This window comes from Megalopta genalis, chromosome 13, assembly GCF_051020955.1.
Source record: "Megalopta genalis isolate 19385.01 chromosome 13, iyMegGena1_principal, whole genome shotgun sequence".
NCBI classification, from domain to species: domain Eukaryota; kingdom Metazoa; phylum Arthropoda; class Insecta; order Hymenoptera; family Halictidae; genus Megalopta; species Megalopta genalis.
In genome coordinates this window covers 923,506-942,601 of record NC_135025.1, presented here as the reverse complement: position 1 = coordinate 942,601, position 19,096 = coordinate 923,506, and the positions used below count along the sequence as shown (strand labels likewise).

The 19,096-nt window shown below is 42.4% G+C and overlaps 2 protein-coding genes across 3 annotated transcripts; both read right to left on the bottom strand.

Moving 5' to 3' along the window:
• Positions 1 to 76: 76 nt before the first annotated feature.
• Positions 77 to 5,728, bottom strand: LOC117228420 (uncharacterized). Its single transcript, XM_033484168.2, has 9 exons — positions 5,519 to 5,728; positions 5,343 to 5,459; positions 4,750 to 4,987; positions 4,162 to 4,389; positions 3,484 to 3,676; positions 2,856 to 3,067; positions 2,636 to 2,786; positions 1,831 to 2,098; positions 77 to 372 (listed from the first exon to the last, which is right to left on the bottom strand). The coding sequence occupies exons 1-9, from the start codon at positions 5,586 to 5,588 to the stop codon at positions 245 to 247; spliced, it is 1,605 nt and encodes a 534-aa protein (XP_033340059.1). The 5' UTR covers positions 5,589 to 5,728; the 3' UTR covers positions 77 to 244.
• A 104-nt stretch (positions 5,729 to 5,832) lies between these two features.
• ple (tyrosine hydroxylase ple) lies at positions 5,833 to 18,780 on the bottom strand. Of its 2 annotated transcripts, XM_033484165.2 has the most exons (7): positions 18,327 to 18,779; positions 12,292 to 12,403; positions 11,658 to 11,744; positions 11,416 to 11,475; positions 9,866 to 10,685; positions 8,129 to 8,492; positions 5,833 to 7,343 (listed from the first exon to the last, which is right to left on the bottom strand). In XM_033484165.2, exons 1-7 carry the CDS (start codon positions 18,393 to 18,395, stop codon positions 7,179 to 7,181), a joined length of 1,677 nt encoding a protein of 558 aa, XP_033340056.2. In that variant the 5' UTR covers positions 18,396 to 18,779; the 3' UTR covers positions 5,833 to 7,178. The 2 variants fall into 2 exon arrangements, with proteins under 2 accessions (XP_033340056.2, XP_033340057.2); XM_033484166.2 differs by lacking the exons at positions 11,416 to 11,475; positions 11,658 to 11,744 and having other exon boundaries at positions 18,327 to 18,780.
• Between the last annotated feature and the right edge of the window lie 316 nt (positions 18,781 to 19,096).

The window sequence follows — 19,096 nt, the reverse complement described above, 5'->3', positions numbered from 1 at the left end:
GCTCGCTTCCGGTTAGTTTCTCGCGTCGACCGCTTGGAAAACATACGCATTCGTTCAAAGATACGCAAATAAGCAGTCGCGGGAACGTTTGTGATTTATTTGGCGATTCTAAGGCGTAAATTGATTTTTTAGCCGGTTGACGGAGCTGCTTTTCGGAATTCTCGGTCAGAACGTTTCGATACGGCAGATGTCTAAGGTTGCCGACGCGTCGTGTATCGGCTGCCACGAGTCTGGCATCGTTAGGCTAGAGGAGCCACTCGTCGGTGATCTCTTCGTGTTCTTCCTTTCCGACCACGTTGCTGCACTTCGACGCGTGAGGGCAACCTCCGAAGATCCAATTTACCGCACGTAATAAAGCAGGCTTGAATCGATCTGCATCAGAAAAATAGGTTTTTTGCGCCCAGTTGTTATGTTCGAACGACGAGTACGTTTATAGCTTTGCAATCATAATTAATCCTTTTTTATAGCGTGTTTATTCATCTTCTCGCACTCCAACTTAATTCTTTCGTAGATCATGTTCACCTTTTTTTTTGCACTCCGAATCGATGCTTTTGGATATCGTATTCTTTTTTTCTTTTTGCGGATTCTGTTTATCATTTTGCAAATTAAATTCACCTCGTTGCAAATAAAACCAACCGTTCGTCACGATTCAATAATTACTTATTGAATATCATTAGATTTTAATTAGAAATAAGTGAATTTGCAAAGAGCTGAATAAGACTTGCAAGGGGGTGAATTTTATTTGTAAAAAGGTGACTGTGACGTACAAAAGGATAAACTTGGGAGTGCAAAACCTGTAGCAGAATACGAGTTTTCGGGTTCATAAAAATAGACAGATTTGTAACGTAGGACGGTATTTGATCTCTTCTGCGCATAGATTGGGTTCATGAATAAAATTGTTGTCTTTTTGTTTCCCTTTACTATCGACATTTATCCTACAATATCAACATAAATTAATTAATATATCATCGAAATTAGAAAGTTAAAAATGATCGTCGTATATGTTTTCTTAACTTTTTCGCATTCTCCAAATGCTAGTAAAATTCGGTTTATTCGAATATGTCACAACCAAAGTGAATTTATAAACCTAGGCAACGGTTAGATCAAATTTGATTGTCAACAGCTTACTTTTCAGGAAATTCGAATTTGTAAATGTGTTCAAGTACGTGTGCTGTTGAATGCAAGTCTGATGAGACGTCTGTTCGTGACCGGGTGATTCTACTTGTGAACAATAAAACACGTGTACTTGACGAATTTTCAAAATCGATCTTCTCAAAAATGGAGTTCTTTTTCGTCGTGTAACATAATGCTGCTGATTAGTTCGAGCGACTGCTTTGTAACTTTTTATACAAATACAAGAGTGTGTTTATTGAGATTTTGAATTTATTTAATAATTTCCCACAAAGACAACTTCATAATAATAAAATTGCAGTCAAGGTTTGCATTCTCTTATCAAATTGACGAAACTGTATTTCACAAGAGTTTAATTTGATTGTACTATAGATACTCACACGAATCAATTATTTTAATAATTTTATCTGATAGTTCTAAAATTTATTATATCACAATATATAAGACGCATCTGGAACTTCCAGTATCGATTAATTTTTTAACACTTAACCTATCGAGCACTAAAGATCGCTGACATGCGTTGCTTTATAAGAATAATTTAATAAATTTATTTAAACAATTATTTCCTCAATTATTTCCTCTTCGAGAGTATATATGATTTCAAAGAGAGAACTTTAAAATAAAAGATATGGAATCGATCGTTTCGACTTGCTCGATAGGTTTAATGATGAATTACAAGTCGTTGTGATCTTAACGTACTCTTCAGGATAGGCCTTGTATAAATGTCGTCGGGGTCGAAGATCGAGTCATCCGAATAGGTTTTATATACGTGATTCTCCCTCTGAGGCGTCTCGTCGAAATCGTATATCGCGCTTCGACATCCTCCAACTTGAGAGTTTTCGTCATCAGCTTCGCCTCCGCGATCCGTCAAATAAGAAACGTCAATATGCCGGAGGTTCGCTATCTTTTTCTTATGGACACATCTTGACGATGCAGTATTGCGCGGGACTGTAGGTTCTTCGTCTTTCTGAAGAGAAAGTAATATCTTTTAACTTTTATGTTTCTATTATACCTTTGTACATTGGTACACAATTATGCTTCAAAGGGAAAAATTCTTGAGGTGATTTGAAGGAACTTTTTTCTTGGCGAAAATATCAGTTATGGTTTCGTTTGTATTTAGAAAGTAAAAAATAGTTTGTAAAATTGTACTTAAGCAATTTTCTCTTCCATAAAAAATATCAATGAAAATTAATTGAAAATTATTATTTGACAAATGTAAAAAATATTTAATTAGCCATAATTAAAAATGACTATTTTTTAAATGTGTTTGGTGAAAATTTCATTGCAATATCTCTAATGATTCAGAAGAGAGTTATAACAGAAATTGGTCAGCTCTTGGTCAGCGTTTTTCGTTAATTAAACGAAACCATAACCAACATTTTCGCAAAGGAAAACGTTACTCCAAATCTCGTCCGGAATCACTGCTTTTCGGGAGTAACGATAGTTCTGGGACACCCTGTAGTGCAAATGTCAAATCGCAGACTCTTGCGTTATAATCAATTACCTGTGTCATTATCTCATCCTGGTTTTGAAAATTTACTCTTCGATCGTTGGTCATATTACTTGATTTCATTGTACGACTGTGACCACCATGGATCGTACAGGTTTCTTCCATCTTTTCATGGGACTTTGGGTTCGTTAGGCTCTTCGATGATCTGCGAACAACGTTCATTAACTTGTAACGTCTTGCCATACGATGTTTACATTGACAGGATGCCAATTACTTTAATACGTTTTTAATTTCGTGTGCCAATTCTGGGTTAGAATCCTCCTTATTTATTTCTGCATACGATATCGAGCACCCATTGCTGCCATAACATCCACCCCCGCACTGATGTGAACTCGTTTCATACAACCTCGTATAATCGAAATGTCTTGAAGCCTTGGCTTCCGGTATAAAAGTCAGATCAACGTCTTTAACGTATGTTTCCATTCTCTGTATTAATTTTTGAATGCACAGTTACGGAATTGAATTAACTATTCTGAATTAAGATTTAATTTCGAATGTACTTAAACAATATTTGTCTTAACTTAATTAAAGGTAAAGCAATGTAATAGTATAAAATGAAATTTTAAAATAAATTCTTTTCGTTTCGTATTATTTTGAGGTTTATTGCTTTTGTTGTATTTAAAATAAAACATAACGAAGTAGCTCGTTATTTGAAATAAATCAATATTATTTTTATTATCAAATAACAACATTGAAAATGACGGTTCGAAATGAATTATTTCAAATATTTATTTCTTATATTCATTTCAAATAAAATGTTCCCAGGTTTGTTTCGATTCGCGTAGATATTACCGATGCAAATACAAAGAACAATTGGTCACAATGGACTATAAAAGAATTACTGATTCTGCGTGGTTATTGTCATCCCTCGTTGGTCCCTCTGGTTCCGAGAACGAAGCTTCCGTTTTCGTAGATAGTCTGTCAGTCGATGTGCCGCAGTCCTTGTATTCCATTTTACAGTACGGATCCTGAACGAGAACGACGTCTCCTTTTTCATATTTTTGATCGAGCGCAGCCATTTGACGTGGACTGCCGCTGTAAGTAAAAATAAAGGTCTTTTAGTTTTATGAAAGAAAATAATAATAATTGAAACACTCATGAGTTTTTCTGTCAGTGTTCAATACTTTGACTATCACGTCACCCATACGTGGGTGACGAAATTATTTGCTCGGATTTGAAAATTAATTGGTATGCTAATCTATTATATCTTCCTGATTTTATTAGAATCCGCAATACGTAAGGATATTATATATTATATAAATAAATAATTCATATAATATTATATAAAAAAATAATTCATGTCATACAACTTAATTTTTCAATTTTAATTCGATTAAAAAAGAATGCTTTAATTTTGTGATATGTTTGAAGTTGTTAGTGTGGCAGTCGAAATGTTAAACAATATAAAATGCATAACGATGTAATGTTTTATCAACTCTTAAATCTCTCAGAACGATCGTTATATCAGCCGCAGCAATTTTCCTAAAGAAAAGAATTTTTAATGTAATACAACTGTGTACCTGATTAAAAGTGCATAATTTTCGGTCGATTCATTGCAGCTATTCAGACCACGTAAATTCGACTTTACGGGCTTCGAAAAATCGCCCACTCGGTCGGTATAAAAATAAGACGGTTGCGTTTCCACGCAAAGGTCAGAATCCTTTTTATTGAAGCTGTTTCGTTGGTAATGACGTGATTGCCGACTATCTTTGCTTTGCTTCTTTAGCAATTTCTTTTTCTCCCGCATTCTGTAACATATATTATTTATATTTATAATAGATCTATAATAGACTTGTTTTATAAGTATAGCTTATAGCAGAGATGCTAATTATATAGTAGAGATCTGATAATAAATCTCAAAATAGTGTTCTTATTGCAAATGAAATTTCGTTTTTTACCTGTCCTTAGAAAATAATTTTCTAAATGACATTTCTTATCTTTAATTTTATAATACTTGTCGCATCTATATAATTTAAAAAAAAAAAAATTTTAGGGAATTATCAGCTGTTTTATAGAATTTCAAATGGATTTGATTTTGTATCGAAAAATACTTTTCGATTTCTATTTCTTTTTGTATTGAAGAAAAAGAGAATGTTCTTTGAACTGACTCATGTAATCCATCGTCGTCCATACTCATTTTCAGCTTCGAGTTGCAATCAAGCGCGCGATTGAAGTTTTCATAACCTGGGCCTTCTCGCGAACGCCGGTTCGAGGATCGTTCGTATTTTGCACGATGATATTTCGATTTGATGGTTTCATACACATCGTCGCTTTCGCAAGTGCTGAGCGCCGATTTCAAAGAACTAGCCGTGATGTCAATTATAGTGTAACAAATTCTGCGCGCATCTGTGGAAGAAGCATGTCATTAACACGATTTGCAATCTGTTTTCTCACTCGAGGACTAAAGTGTTCACAATATCCATTCCATTCGAGCTATTGCAGAAAATAAAAAACATTTTTCAGAACATTTGTCTTTTCTCAATCATTTTAATGAGTTGGCAGTAATGCAATGATATATAAATTTCCAAAATACAAGAAATCACGTATATCGATAGAAACGCACAATATGTTCATTACATTTTCATTGCGAAGAATGTTTTAGTTAACGAAAGAAATGTTTCCCCTATTTTAGTCCCCACAAAATGAGTCTCGCATCAAGCAGTCTACTTATTGGTTTTCGGTTTATCAATTTAGTACTCACATGGACGAGATTCTGGAATATAATAAAGAATCACCGCTGATAGCAGTAACGCTATTATCGAGAGACGTTTCAAGTAGTTGAACCAACCAAAAAAGGAGAAGGATTCCTCCAAATAACCTGACAAATTGAATGCCAAAGTTATTTCAATCGACGACACCGACACACTTGCCACTTACCGTCGCTGTTCCATGATTTAGCAGCGGCGCACTGTATCGCAAGTACGCCGAGTACGACCAAGATTTTCATGACTGTTAGTGGTGACACGAGCTTCCGTCCATCGGTTGATGTCCGACATTACGTGGGCATCGTCATGATGATTCGAATCAAACAGAAAGCAGTAAAGATGTTGATCGGTGTGATATTCGTCTCGAAGCAATCCATGAAGAAGCATATTTCACTTCGGTCCGTGATGCTTCAGCTAGTAATACAGGGTGTCCCAAAAATGGAACCAAGGAACCAAGTTTCGCTTGGCGAGAATGAACGGTACAGCTTATAAGATTCATATCTTAGGTTTTTATTATGCTCTGAGTACTTTACAATATCATACAAAGGAAATCTAGTATGTGCGCGCGCTAATAATTTTCTACGGCTGAGCAAGCATGAAAATGGCGCGCGCGTTAATACGAACTCGGAAAAGTATTTGGTACGAGTTAGCGATGGGAGAAAGTGCAGGGGGTGCACAAGCAAGGACTCGCACTACACGCTAGACAGTGCGTTTTCTAATACAACACTTTGTCGCTTCGCTATCGAAGCAAATTCGTGAATGGCAACAAGTTCCTCGGGAAACAACATGCTATTTCGTCGCCCAGTCTCAGCTATTAGGCAGATCATTGGAACTAAAATATACAGAAAGAGAGATATAGGAAAGGCAACGAAACTTCGTAGATGTTGGACCTGCGATTGTTGTTCCCTTAAGAATGCTTGTCACGACCGCTAGAGATGATCGCGTTTCCCAAGAAGTTGATGGTTTCGTTAACGATTCTCAAAAATAAACGACCTACTTTGTCTTTTAATACTAGTCGTCTTGCGACACAGCTAAACTAAGTGTAGACGATGCGGAAAAATACTTTTCTATCGCGGTGGATATTCATCGTTTGCCTACACGAAGCAATTTGACACGCAGTAGTGAATACTTTAACTTTCATATATAATAATAATAATATTAATAATAATAATAATAATAATAATATGAAATACTACGATAAAATAAAATATACTATGTATAATGTAAGAAAACAATGAAACGCGTACACATATGCGCGTGATTGGTTCTACGGTAAGATCGTCCACGCTCGAGGTAATATGTTATTGGTAATTTATTGCTAGGAGTAATATAATACTTCGACGCACAGAGTTCTTCGGTAATACTTTTTCTGTTCAAGGAATGACACGAGATTTCGCGTCCAGTGTCGCGAGAAATCAATTCGACCTCGAAAACTCTAACGTGAACCGACAGTTTGGCCACGCGCACGTGCGTACGATTATGTGTGAATGGACGACTTTATACACAGAGTGAGAACGATTCGATGCCGAAGAAGAATGACGACCGAAGGATGAAATGACGTGCTTCGCCGAGCCTGTCTCGAGACCGCGACGTCCTCCCAAAGAAATATTCACAATTCGATTAAGATACAATGTACTAGCTCGCGATTCTCCTCGACTCGATGATAGGTTGCGATAGAAACTTTGAATTTCATGATCCACGGTAGAATTCTTTGAACAATCACTAGAAGCATCGTAATTATCTAGATCACATCGAAGATCGATCGTAAAGCTCGACGATTCGCGAAAGAAACAACCGTTTCGTGTCATGGGGATGGGCTCCTTCCGCGGGACTTACGCGAAAGACTTCTTGATTTTGTTGATGGCGTTCGTAAGATGTGTCATCTCGGTGTTCATCTGAGACACAAGATTCTCCAGCCTGTCGACGCTATCGAGCACCTCCACCCGTTGAGTATGAGGATCGTATCGCACCTCGAACGGTCGGCTCATGGTGGCCACCTGAATCACAAACTTTCAGTCAGCGACGACAATTCAGAGCGTTGTTAATTCTTCGATGCAGTCGAACGTTGCGGAACAAATAATTCGCGAATGTGAACTAACTGCAGCGTTTGCTCAACTATCAAATACAAATTACTATTTTACAAATACTATTTTGACGATTGGTTTGTTTAAAAGATCCATTTGATGGACACTCGGCATATAATATTCTATTTTAGGCCTTTCGATTTTTCTCATCTTGCTTTATACAGGATGTCCCAAAAATGTCTCGCAATCTGGAAATGGGAGGTTTCTCAGATCATTTGAAGCAACTTTTTCCTTTGCGAAAATTTTCTCAAAGGCTTCGTTTACGAGTTATTAACGAAAAACACTGACCAATAAGAGCCGAGCTCGGCTGGCGCGCGGCGGCCCAGCCAACGAGTGCACGGAGCCCAGTTCCGCTCATTGGCTCGGCCGTCTCGCGCCAAATGATCTCGCCTCTGATCGGTCACTGTTTTTCGTTAATAACTCGTAAACGAAGCCGCGGATTGCATTTTCGCTAAGGAAAAAGTTGCTTCGAATCACCTCAAGAATCCCCTACTTTCGGATTGCGAGACATTTTTGGGACAGCCTGTATATTATTGTACAATTCCACTTTGATTGGTAGTTTGTCATTTGACCGAAATTCGGTCGTGTTGCCAATGAGCGAGCGCTACGGCGTGATAATGATCGATGTAGGAGGACTGTCGACTACTGCGCAACGCGTTAGGCATCGAAGTCTCCGTTATCGAGCCGCGCATACTCACCCAGCGACGGAATTTCTCTTTGGCGTCCTCGAAGCTCTCCGCGACGAAGTATATCGGCTGGTATTCTTGATCTTGGTATTTCTGAACCGCCGTGGTTTGCGGCTCGAATGGTCTACGCTCGCATTTGTCGCTGAGCGCGTGAAGCAGCTCGCCGTACGCTGACAGAAGGCCTGCGCCGTATGCTTTAACCTCCTGACCCTCCTTGCAAAGGCCAAATTCAACTGTGAACCAGTAGATGGTGGACAGTTTCTCGATCTCCTCGTCGGAAGCACCGAGCGACGCGAGACCGATCTCTTGGGAGAATTGAGCAAAGCTTGGATCGGCCATCAGTGGCATGTGTCCTAACAGCTCGTGGATGCAGTCTCTGTAAACGAGAAAACGTGAATTTAATAGAACCACAATCAATTATTAGACATTTTTACGCGATTCACAGAGTTGGCGGTATATGCCCTATGAATGAACACTTCGGCGATTTTTCGAATTACATGAAAAATATAATATTTGTCGCAACGTTTTGACGTGAAAATTTTTGTCTTTTTCCCACTGAATTTTATACTTCACTTTTAGAAAAAGCTGTAAATGTAAAAAAATGTAAATGTAAAAAATTGAGGGATCACTAACTATTTCAATCGTGTAACATTATCTAATAATATCGTTCGAGATTATCACGAAGAAAAAAATTGTTTCGATTTCCCTTGGCGTATCAAAATAATTTAAAATTGTGTTAATAGTCTTCTGTGTTCATCCACTGGGTAGATCACCCTATATAGCGTTATTAAAGTTTAATGAAATTGGGTGGCAGGTGGATATTTAAAGTTACTCGGAACTGATCAAACGGGAACGAAATATAAGTACCATACTCGCGGAACACTCGTTAATCTGATTATACATTGACAGTGTTTTTTATTTAACATTATTCTTGACGTAATAGTCGACACGTTTGGAATGGTCCGACGACGTTCTTGCATAAAAGAAAGTACTTTCGATGCTCAACATCCGGCACATGCTACTTTCGCACGGAAACGGTTCGCAACTGTGAAACTGAATTATCAACGCCATCGTGTCGTTAAAAGCCAATTAGAGCTCCATTACGAGCTTAGAGGGGCGTGGAAATTGTATTATCATGGTACTCTGTGTAACGGGATGCGACCCTTGTCGTCATAACATAGTATCGATTACCCTACTGTTCAACCCAATACGAATTTTTTATGCACGCGCCCGAAGAATCAGAAGAAAATAATGTCACTTCGAAATTTTAACCCTTTGCATTCGACCGGTGGCTTCGACTCACCACTTGACATTGTTATATAACGTTTCGAAAACATTATCAAATTTGCTTATACTTTATAAACTGTTAAAAAATCATACAAAATGGAAGTACTCTGTAAGTCGGTAAAACTATTTTGAATTCAAAGTTTAAATGGCTTTGAGCGAGCGTTAAAATGGCAAAGGGTTATATTAATTCGACTGTAAACACTGTACACGTATCCGCCCGAATTCTAACAAAGCGGATAACTAACTTTTACGAACGAGAATTTTTTAAAAGTACAGTAGAATCTCGATTATCCGGTTCGTCGTAATAAGATTTTTCTATTGTCCAAATACCATAAAACATAATATCGCTATAATTATAGTCGCGATGCCGTGATTATGCCGACGTTCGTCTTCAAAGGATTAAATAAATTCTCAGACCGATGGATAACTTTGGTTAGTTGTGATCGCGTTGAAAATACTTACGGTTCCGGCGTATGGAACGGTGTTTTGATATGGCGAATGTACTGGGTGCTCTGGAACACTCTGAACGCGAGACTAGACAAGAAATCTCTGGCGGTGAGCAGCCCGGCCGCGGGTCGCAAAGTGAATCCCGTGTTCTTCTTCAGGAAATCGCTGACCTCTTGCAGCTGAGGTATACGGTTAGCCTCGAAGATCTTTTCCTCCTGCAGCTTCTTGAAAACTCTCTGGTACTCTACGCAAGCGTGCTTGGGAATCAGCTCGACGACGGTGTCGAACACGCGCTTCCACGTCTCGACCTCCGTCTCGGTGTAAGGAATGTTGGGTATCGGGTCTCCGTACTTGTAAGCGAAAGCGATCTCGGCGATCACTTTCCTGCGAGCGCGGTACTCCTTGTCAGCGAAGCCGGGATGGTCCATGTCGAGATCCGGTTCGTATTTGGTCATCAGGTGGTTGCAGTTGTCAAGGTCGGAGGCGTGACGCGGGAACCACGGATCTTTGATGCTGACGGAGTTGTCCGCGAGCAGGCTGACGCCGTCCAACGCGGAACTCTGCCGGAGATTTCTGATCAGCTGCAGCAGGCATTGCTTGCTCATGTCGACTTTGACCAGCACGTCGAATTGCTGGCCCTCTCGCTTCGACGGTCTAGACTCAACGTGGGTCACCATGCCCTTGAAGTTCTCGATCGTCTTCAAGATCCTAGCCAAGGACCCGATCCCTTCTCGCAGACGCAACACAAGCGCCGCTTTCTGCACCGCGTGCTCGCTCTCTGGACTCTCGGCGATGGTCTTCATCAGCACCACTTCCTCTTCGGTCAATCCGGCATCTACAAGCAAACGCGGCAAACGTTCTTTCAGCGTGTAACCCTTGCAACATTTCAGCCGTATCGGTTAACGTTCTGGGGATTCTTCGCGGAATGGGTACGAACGATTTTTATCTTCGACTCGGAGAAAACTGGAGCTCTTAATTCGCCGGTTCGAATCTTTCTGCAATCCGGCCACGTTCCTCTGCGCGACATTTTCAGACGCTAAGTGATTTCAGTGGATAGTAATAATCGAGCAATTCAGAGTCCATTCCCGTGAAATGTCTATTCCCGGCCACTTTTATACGGCCGAGGCGAGAGTGGAACGAGAAAAAGAATGAAGTAACCCCTTATTGTAGCTACGGACGTGCTCGGCGCCGCCTACGGGTCGGGATCGAGGGAGCAAAAAGGGCATAACTGCGTTACGCATTTATCGCGAGCGTACGATGACCACTCAGAGCTAAGAAACTGGGTCTGCGTAGCTAATACGATTCTAAATGGATAAAGTGGATTCGAAAATGCATCGCGAGAACCGGCCGGGAGAGGAAGGCGAAGAAGGGCAAAGGTAATGGGTCTCTGCCGCGTAATTCAACCAAGCGTCAGGAAAGCGCTCGACCGAACTATCTCCGACCAAAAATATAAGGCTTATTTCACCCTCCATTTGCTCCACGTTCCCTAGACCTTTCGCCGATGTTCAACAATCTCCAGGACTTTCGAACGTGACTGAATGATGTTGTAAAAGTGATCCACTTACCATCGTCATAGTCCTCGTCCGGTTTAGTGTCACTGTCCGACGAAACTTCCGCTTTCGCCTCTGCAAGTCAATGACAACATTCATGCCAAATGCAACATCTAATAACTTCTGGTCAGAGCGACGAGACAGAAATCAAAATTTTAATATACAAATATTGTACGACAATGATTTTTCATTCGAACCTATTCCATTAGATCGACGCCGCTGACCGAGGAAGCAACGAATTCATAATTAATACAAACCTCCGTTCTTGGCGGCGCAAAGCAGCGTCTCCACTTGCTCGTCGTCGCTCGAAACTGTGACTTCGGTCTGGTGGTCTGATTCCGAATCTAGCAGCAAACAAAACTTCCATGCAACATCGACAACATGCTTTCGCTATGGACCTTTATGCATCCTTATGACATAATTCACTATAGATTTGTATACAGGGTGTCCCAAAAATGTCTCGCAATCCGAAAGTGGCGGGTTCCTCTGGTCATTTGAAGCAACTTTTTCCTTTACAAAAATGTTCTCCGAGGCACCACTAACGAATTATTAACGAAAAACGGTGACCAATGAGAGGCGAGCTCAGCTGGCGCGAGGGGACCGACCCAATGGACCTAGCGCATTCGTGCGCTGGTTGGCTGGACCGCCCCGCGTCAGCCGTACTCGATTCTTATTGGTCACTGTTTTTCGTTAATAACTCTGTAATGGTGCCTCAGAAAAAATTTTTGTAAAGGAAGAAGTTGCTTCGAATGATCCGAGGAACCCGTATTTCCGGATTGCGAGACTTAAACGATACAACAGCTATGATACAACATCTAGGATACAACATTTATGATACAAAATCTACCTGAAATATAAGTATTTTGGGAGCGTCAATCAACAAACACTTACCATTAGTGCGTTGACGGGCTTCCTCCAAAACGCTTTGCTTGGTCTGCTTCACAACCAAAGACTCGAATCGAGCATCATCCACGAGAGATCGTCGTCTCGCCGGATATCCGTTCTAAACAAACCATGCAAAACGGGTTCGTAAATATTTTGAATTTCTTTTTAAATACTGGTTCAAGATGTATAACTCGCTCGGTGTTAGTTCCGATTGATGTTCTCGTTGCACAATTAGATTCTGCACGTTCAAAGTCGAAGAACGATGAAAGTTGACCGAACTACCCGGGCCCGGCCACAAAGGAACATCCGGCAGCTGTGACAACGAACCGAACACACGGAAATGAATTTTCGTTCCGGCCGTCCGGTTGCAGTTGAAGGATAGGAAATTAGGGAATCCTGTCCGAAGAAGAACAAAGGGGATCGATTCGACGTGTCGATGATTCCGTAAGAATCGAAGAAGAGAACGGCGAAGAGCTAAATTACCGTAAAATTAGGTGGACAGTTCGGACAGCGGATTGCTGCTGATGAAATTGTTCATCGTTTCGCTCGCGTTCAAGAACAAACCGAGAACTGAGAACTTGACCCGATTGAACAATAATAATCTCATTAGAAATCTATCGGCGCAACGGTCCGACACCGCGAGACACATCGGTTGCCATTCAAATTCTTAACGACCGCTTTTCATGAATGGCGCACAAGGTGGGACCCAGTTACATTTTCCAAGCGAGCAAAGTGGTTGGCACTGTTTAGAGAAACTGTGTAGTAATCCCTTATCCACGCGAACGGCAAAGTGGGCCAAGTACTCGTCGATGGAACGGATAGATGACCGATGACTCTGCCGAATGATTGCATCACGAGACAATTATACCGTAGAAAGATTGAAGCACTGGTCGAATTGAAAATTCTTCCGTGCGACACGCAGCAAAAATGTTCGACTTCGATCGACCGCGCCATCCGTTACAGATCGATCGTGTGTCACGACAAGGTGTCACCTCGATAATTGCTCTGACTAACGTTGCCGTACAGATTAGACTGCCTTTTATCCGTGCAATTCTTTGTTTCGCTCGTTGGCAGGTGATAATGTTTGACATACAAGGGCAATATGGGAGAAGAGCATCATTTTTTCATGTTCACGCGGAAGTATCGTTCGAGTATAAGCGAAGCAATCGGTAAATGAAACGTAAGCGAATGTCGAACACGTTGGTGGTTTTCTGTAACTGCTCTATCGCGAAGCATTGAATTCGATGAGGAAACGATCTATTCGTTATCTCATAATGTAACGCGAGAAATATATTTAGCATTTGAAACAAATCGTAGGCGAGTTCCATGCTTAATCGATATGTTTGATGGTTTTTTTGCCTACAAGACGACGTAATGACCCGTGACAAACGTATTCAAGGCCGATCATTATTTTGTCATTAAAATCGTAGCCGCCGTAACGTTATTACTTATTTGATATGCACCTTGAGACGAATCAGCCGTGAACAAGCTGTGCAACGCCTAGTTATGCGCTACCTCGCCGGCGAAACCAGTTATTCTAAGTTCGCCGGACAAGTTCAAAATTCTAACATTGGTCGTGAATTAATTGAAAAAACAACGCGCCGGCTTGAATTGCAAATGACACGGATCGATTCTACTGAAAGGGAAACTCTCGGTGTCTCCGGTATCTAGTCCGCGGAACTGAATTCCTATGATTGATCGGAGTCAGAGAGGAGCATCGATTTCTATTATATTTACTGTGAAAACGATGCAGTTGCGCCACTTGTGTCGACTACGAAATCACGAGTGCATCAATGCGTACAGATCCGAAGCCGATCGAGTCGAAGCCTCGCATGAACAACGATATCGCACAGAATCTCGGTAAACCAACGATCGTTATGGAAGGCGGAGGAAAAAATTTTTAGAAAAAAAATGTAACCAGACAACCGATGGTGGCCGATGCTAAATAAGTTACGCGACCGGTATACATAATGCATTTGGCGCATTAATATCTATTTTTCTCATCGTTCGGAATCGTTGAGCCGGTTCAGGCAAAACACGATATTTAAATAGAATGATTAACATAGCTGATTGTCGAACACCGAGACGGACGCGATGCATTTGTGCACGTAACCACGGTGTTATAATTGACTGATCGATCGATCTCATAAGTCGCTAGAGGCGTTGTCGTGCATCTGGCGAGCCTCCAAAGGCGAATAACGGGGTTCGGAGCAGCGTTCAGGGACTCTCCGCGCCTCTCGGCCACTGGAATTACAATCACTCCGTTCTCATATTTATAACATATTCATAATTATCATGCGGGATTCGAGGTCGATCGATGTTGCAACGCGATATGATTACAGGATCCTGTCGATCGGATCAACCGACAGCCGTCATCACCGTCATAGGACGAGGGTGTTCGAAGCTAATTATGAGATTTTATAACGAATCCGTGTTACGCTTAACTTATTCACTTATGCACATTTTCTAACCGACTGACTTATCTTACCGACGGATTCTGAAATCCAACATGAAATCGTCGGTACGCGTGTACACAGCAACGTTTACGTAATCTTCCACATTTTTTCTTACACGCATCTATTTACACCTTTATCAATTCGTTTGTTTTTACACCGACTTTATGCTTTTCCACGCGACAAACAAACTTTTTGTAGCTCGACCCTTCGCGCGCTCCAAACAGACTTCAGTTTTTTCATTCCGATACAAAATGACACGAATGCTATAACGTTTAAATTAATAAGCCACATTATTATGCATTCAATTCTATGTAGCGTTTTTTTCTCTTTTTTTTAGATTATGCACTTTTATATATTGGTTCAAGAATAGATCGCCTGTCTATTTTTGCAGCTAGTTAAAGTTTTTACTGTCCGCGAACGTGTTAATATTAGACAAATCGAATTGAGAGAATTGATCAATCAGGCATAATTAACATCATTTTTATCGGATAAGACATTGTTAAACTTTTTGATTAAAAAGCAAGAGCAAGGTAAAAGAATAACAATGTAATATGTCTTATTCGATAAACATAAAGTTAATCATGCCTGAAAAGAATCCAAAGGCACAGCAATTGATCATCACCCACAGCAAAAAAACTCTACTACCCGAGCACAAAACAGCCCTTTTACAATATTTACGTTAGAATTACCGAAGTCACGAATGTGCTAAGATAGATTCCGTCGAAATCGCAAAGAAATCTATACTTTTATGAAACAAATAATAAAAAAAATCGTGCGAACCATAAAATTGATAAACGAAACGTGGCGATTGGAATAAAAGTCTCGCCGTAGAACTGAAAAGAATTAGCATAAGATATATCCGTTTCTCGTACCCTCTGAAAGGGTAGTTCGATGACGGTTCGTGCACGAGGAATACACGATGCGAACGACATTTTGAAGAACACGATCAAGGCCGTTCGGCAACCCTCGTCGTCCTCGCATGAACACGTTCGACCAGATCCAAAACGAGTCCGCGACTAGCGGATTCTGGATCCAGCACAGATCGCGCGCATCGAACGTGTGCGTTCGCGAGTTCCGTTCGAGTGAGTCAGAGTTGTCGTCGGCAACGTTTGGCTTCGTGATTATCGTAGAGCGTGCGAGCGAATTTACGAACGTTTCATTGTGAACGGACGGACGCAATTCACCGAGAACTCGTGAATTACGATCTTTCGATCGGAGCCGAGCCTAATGGGAACGCGGCGATACGCTGGACAAGGTCCGGTATAATGAATCCTTACGCTGCGGGGAACGAGCCTCGAGCATCGTCGGCGTGTTCGACACGGATTTTTCGTGAAGGTGCATGATACAAGACTTTTCAAAGATTTCATCAGCTGCCGGAACCGGGCCGAACTTTGCCCGATTACCGACCAGAATATCTTTATACGTGTCGATACGCTACAAGCCCGTCGTCGGCGGCTCTCCGGGCCATAGAAGATACCTCGGACCCACGGAGAAAGTAACGGGAGCTCACGACCACATCACGGGAGCAGCACTCATCTTCGCGTCTCTCCGGTGAAATGCGTCAAGTGAGAAATTTCACGTCGCCGAGTCGAGTCGCGTCGCGCGTGAACTTCGGGCTTTTCGTTCCCCGGAAAGCGTCCGGCGTCGCACGAGCAACGCGAGATCCCGAACCGCCTTTCTATTTGCGAACGAGGAACTGCGGACGTACAGCAGTCGAAGCCGGCGATTTCGAATTTCATGGGAAAACTGGTCGCGCCAGAAGAATACGCGAGCGAACACCGGTCCCGATTAACGAACCTCTTCCGATGCTGGCCGCGCATGGTCGCGTGCCGCGCAACGCACGCATGAATGAAAAAATTGCCTACAGGCCTTGCCGGTATGCCAATTAAACTGTCCAGCGGTAGGATTTTGAAAAATTAGAGACGCTGTCGCGCAGAAGACGCACAGGGACGCGTCCTTGCGACTTCTAAGGACCTGTGTGCTCGAAGGCGCACCGCGCGCGAAGCGTGCACGCCTCTCTGCGAGCGTGAGCGAAGAAAACAATATTACGACCTCGAGAACGCGCCGATTAACAACCGGTACAGTCTATCAATTAAACGCAGGAAGAGACACGATATTGACCTTTCGAATGTGGTTTTCTGACGGAATCCTTCGCTCGATAAGGATCGTTAGCTAGCAACTCGTAATTACGCGCTATACATTAGGATCTATCGGCGAGTGTCGGCGTATCGCGTGGTTTATCGCGTCAGAACGTACCTAGATCGCCGACGCTGTTCGCGGAGCTGCAAATGCTCCTGTGCACGATCTTTTTACTCTAGCAGACCGAGGTAACGACGACGATAATATTAGATTTTTATTTCGTGAACGTCGACACTCTATATATATATGCACTATTACGAGCAATTATTGAACACCGCTGATTTATAGAAGTCTAATTTTGTGATTTCATCGGGTCTACGATTAACCTTCGGTCCAAGGAACGCAAAAAATAAACTTATGAAAAAAGTATCGAATGCTTTTGTGGAATATTTTCAAGGAGATATTGGACTTTTGAAAATCTACGATAAACGAATTTATCGAATGAAAAATTTGCTGTCAGAAAAGTTTGTTTCCAGCACGATCGAAAACCTCGATTGCCCTGTTCGGAAGTACTCTAATCGTCGATCGAGATCGTTCATTTTTTTCGTGTTTACGTGCACAGACTACAATAAGAATCTCTTCTGCGACAAGGTCATTAATATTGCGCAACAACGATAATAACTGATCGCGTGTACTTTCTCTATACTCGGACTCTTCTTCATTTCCAGGCTGAGAATTTCACTCGTGCCGTTGATTGGGCCGCTCGACGAACGGCCCACGGCGTTCCGTGTGAACGTGTGTGCATGTACGCGCCAACACCAGCGTACGATGTAATTTTTTTGTGCTTCTTACGAAATACACCGAAGGTTTATCACGAAAGTCACGTAGGCAAGCAGAAATTCTTCCGTGTAAGAAAGTCCGGTAAGGATGCCGGATAAATCTCGGAGAATCCCGTTTCTGTCATGATATTGAAAATTGTGCAGCTTCGAACCGAGTATCGATAGCGAGATCGATAGCGCATGTAAATAGCTGTTCAGAATATTTATCCATTTCCAAGCTATATTTATCATTTATTTACCGTATGTCGCGTACGAACGTGATTTCGTGTAACCTCGGGACGCAACCGGACTCGAAATTGTATTGAACGATCCAATGATAGAGTCGAACGATCACGATCGATAGCTGTAGCTCGTTGTTTGCAACGACCGAGGAAAACGAGGTAATCGGAGCCGCGGATTGGCAACGTCACGCGGGAAAACCGGGCCGATTCAAACACACGGCAAACTTCCCGCGCTTTCTCGCGTTTCGTTCGAGCCTCGTTTAACACCTGACCTCACCTGTGCCCCGGCAGTGATCTACGAAAGTGCATTCGCGACGATGCCCGGGAGACGCGCAACAGGTAGTCGAAACGTTCAAGCACGATCCTCTAAACTTTCTTCACGAATGTTACCGCAAGAAGCGACGATCGTTTGGATTCTCGAAAGATTTCGGTTCTCGTGCACTTACCTCGATGCTGTAAGACTTCTTGATAGCGAACATCTCGCGGTTCTTTTGCGCCGCTGCGACAGCCATCATATCCGCCGTATTGTTCTTCTTTGCGAAAACTCTTCAAGCCTCGGTTCGAGATGCTCGTCTCCTCGGTCTCGTTCCTCGGGGAACCGGAAGTACGTGAGCAACAAGGATCGCCTGAGCTTTTCACTGCTGTCTACGGCGACGAACCGACGTAGAGGATCACCGATGGAGCCACGAAAACAATTCCTCGGTCGAAGGCGTTCTTCAACGACTGTCGGTATCCCAAGACGCGGGCGTTTCCCAACAGGCTCCGTTGGTCGGATGCGGCTCGTCGATGACAGCTGCGACAACAACAACGGCGGCGGCGACGCTGAAGATGATGACAACGGATCCCTCTCGTGGAAGTCCGCTTTGGACGAAGCGTGCGAGCGAATGCGCCTACGGGGCGGATTGCCGCCGCATATAAACGTTGCCTCCCTTCACCGCCGGCTAATGTCGGGGTCAGGGGTGCCCCCACCCCACCCCACCCTTGTTTCGGGTGGCCCAGCCGCTGCAGCCACCGCCACCGCCAACACCGACGCCGCCGCCACCACCATCGCGTCCTCGCCGAGCTGACACCGCCGCTTCCACCGACTTCTGCTTTCGGAACACCAGAAGACCACTTCGATCGTTCGCTGCACGCTCATCGCCAGGATCTACCAAATACAATCAGATTTTAACTCGGAAACCTTACAGATTCTTTGTTTCACTATTATTTCGATGGC

What these genes read in the sequence shown, in the direction of transcription:
- LOC117228420 (XM_033484168.2), bottom strand. Translation starts at nt 5,588, where the DNA reads ATGAAAATCTTGGTCGTACTCGGCGTACTTGCGATACAGTGCGCCGCT. An exon ending in GAAATTAAAAACGTATTAAA is followed by an intron (nt 2,787 to 2,855) that starts GTAATTGGCATC and finishes CGTTGTTCGCAG; the next exon opens with ATCATCGAAGAGCCTAACGA. An exon ending in TACAAGGCCTATCCTGAAGA is followed by an intron (nt 373 to 1,830) that starts GTACGTTAAGAT and finishes TTTCTGATGCAG; the next exon opens with ATCGATTCAAGCCTGCTTTA.
- ple (XM_033484165.2), bottom strand. Translation starts at nt 18,395, where the DNA reads ATGATGGCTGTCGCAGCGGCGCAAAAGAACCGCGAGATGTTCGCTATC. An exon ending in AGCCCGTCAACGCACTAATG is followed by an intron (nt 11,745 to 12,291) that starts GTAAGTGTTTGT and finishes GTTTGCTGCTAG; the next exon opens with ATTCGGAATCAGACCACCAG. An exon ending in AAGAGAAATTCCGTCGCTGG is followed by an intron (nt 7,344 to 8,128) that starts GTGAGTATGCGC and finishes TTTGTGATTCAG; the next exon opens with GTGGCCACCATGAGCCGACC.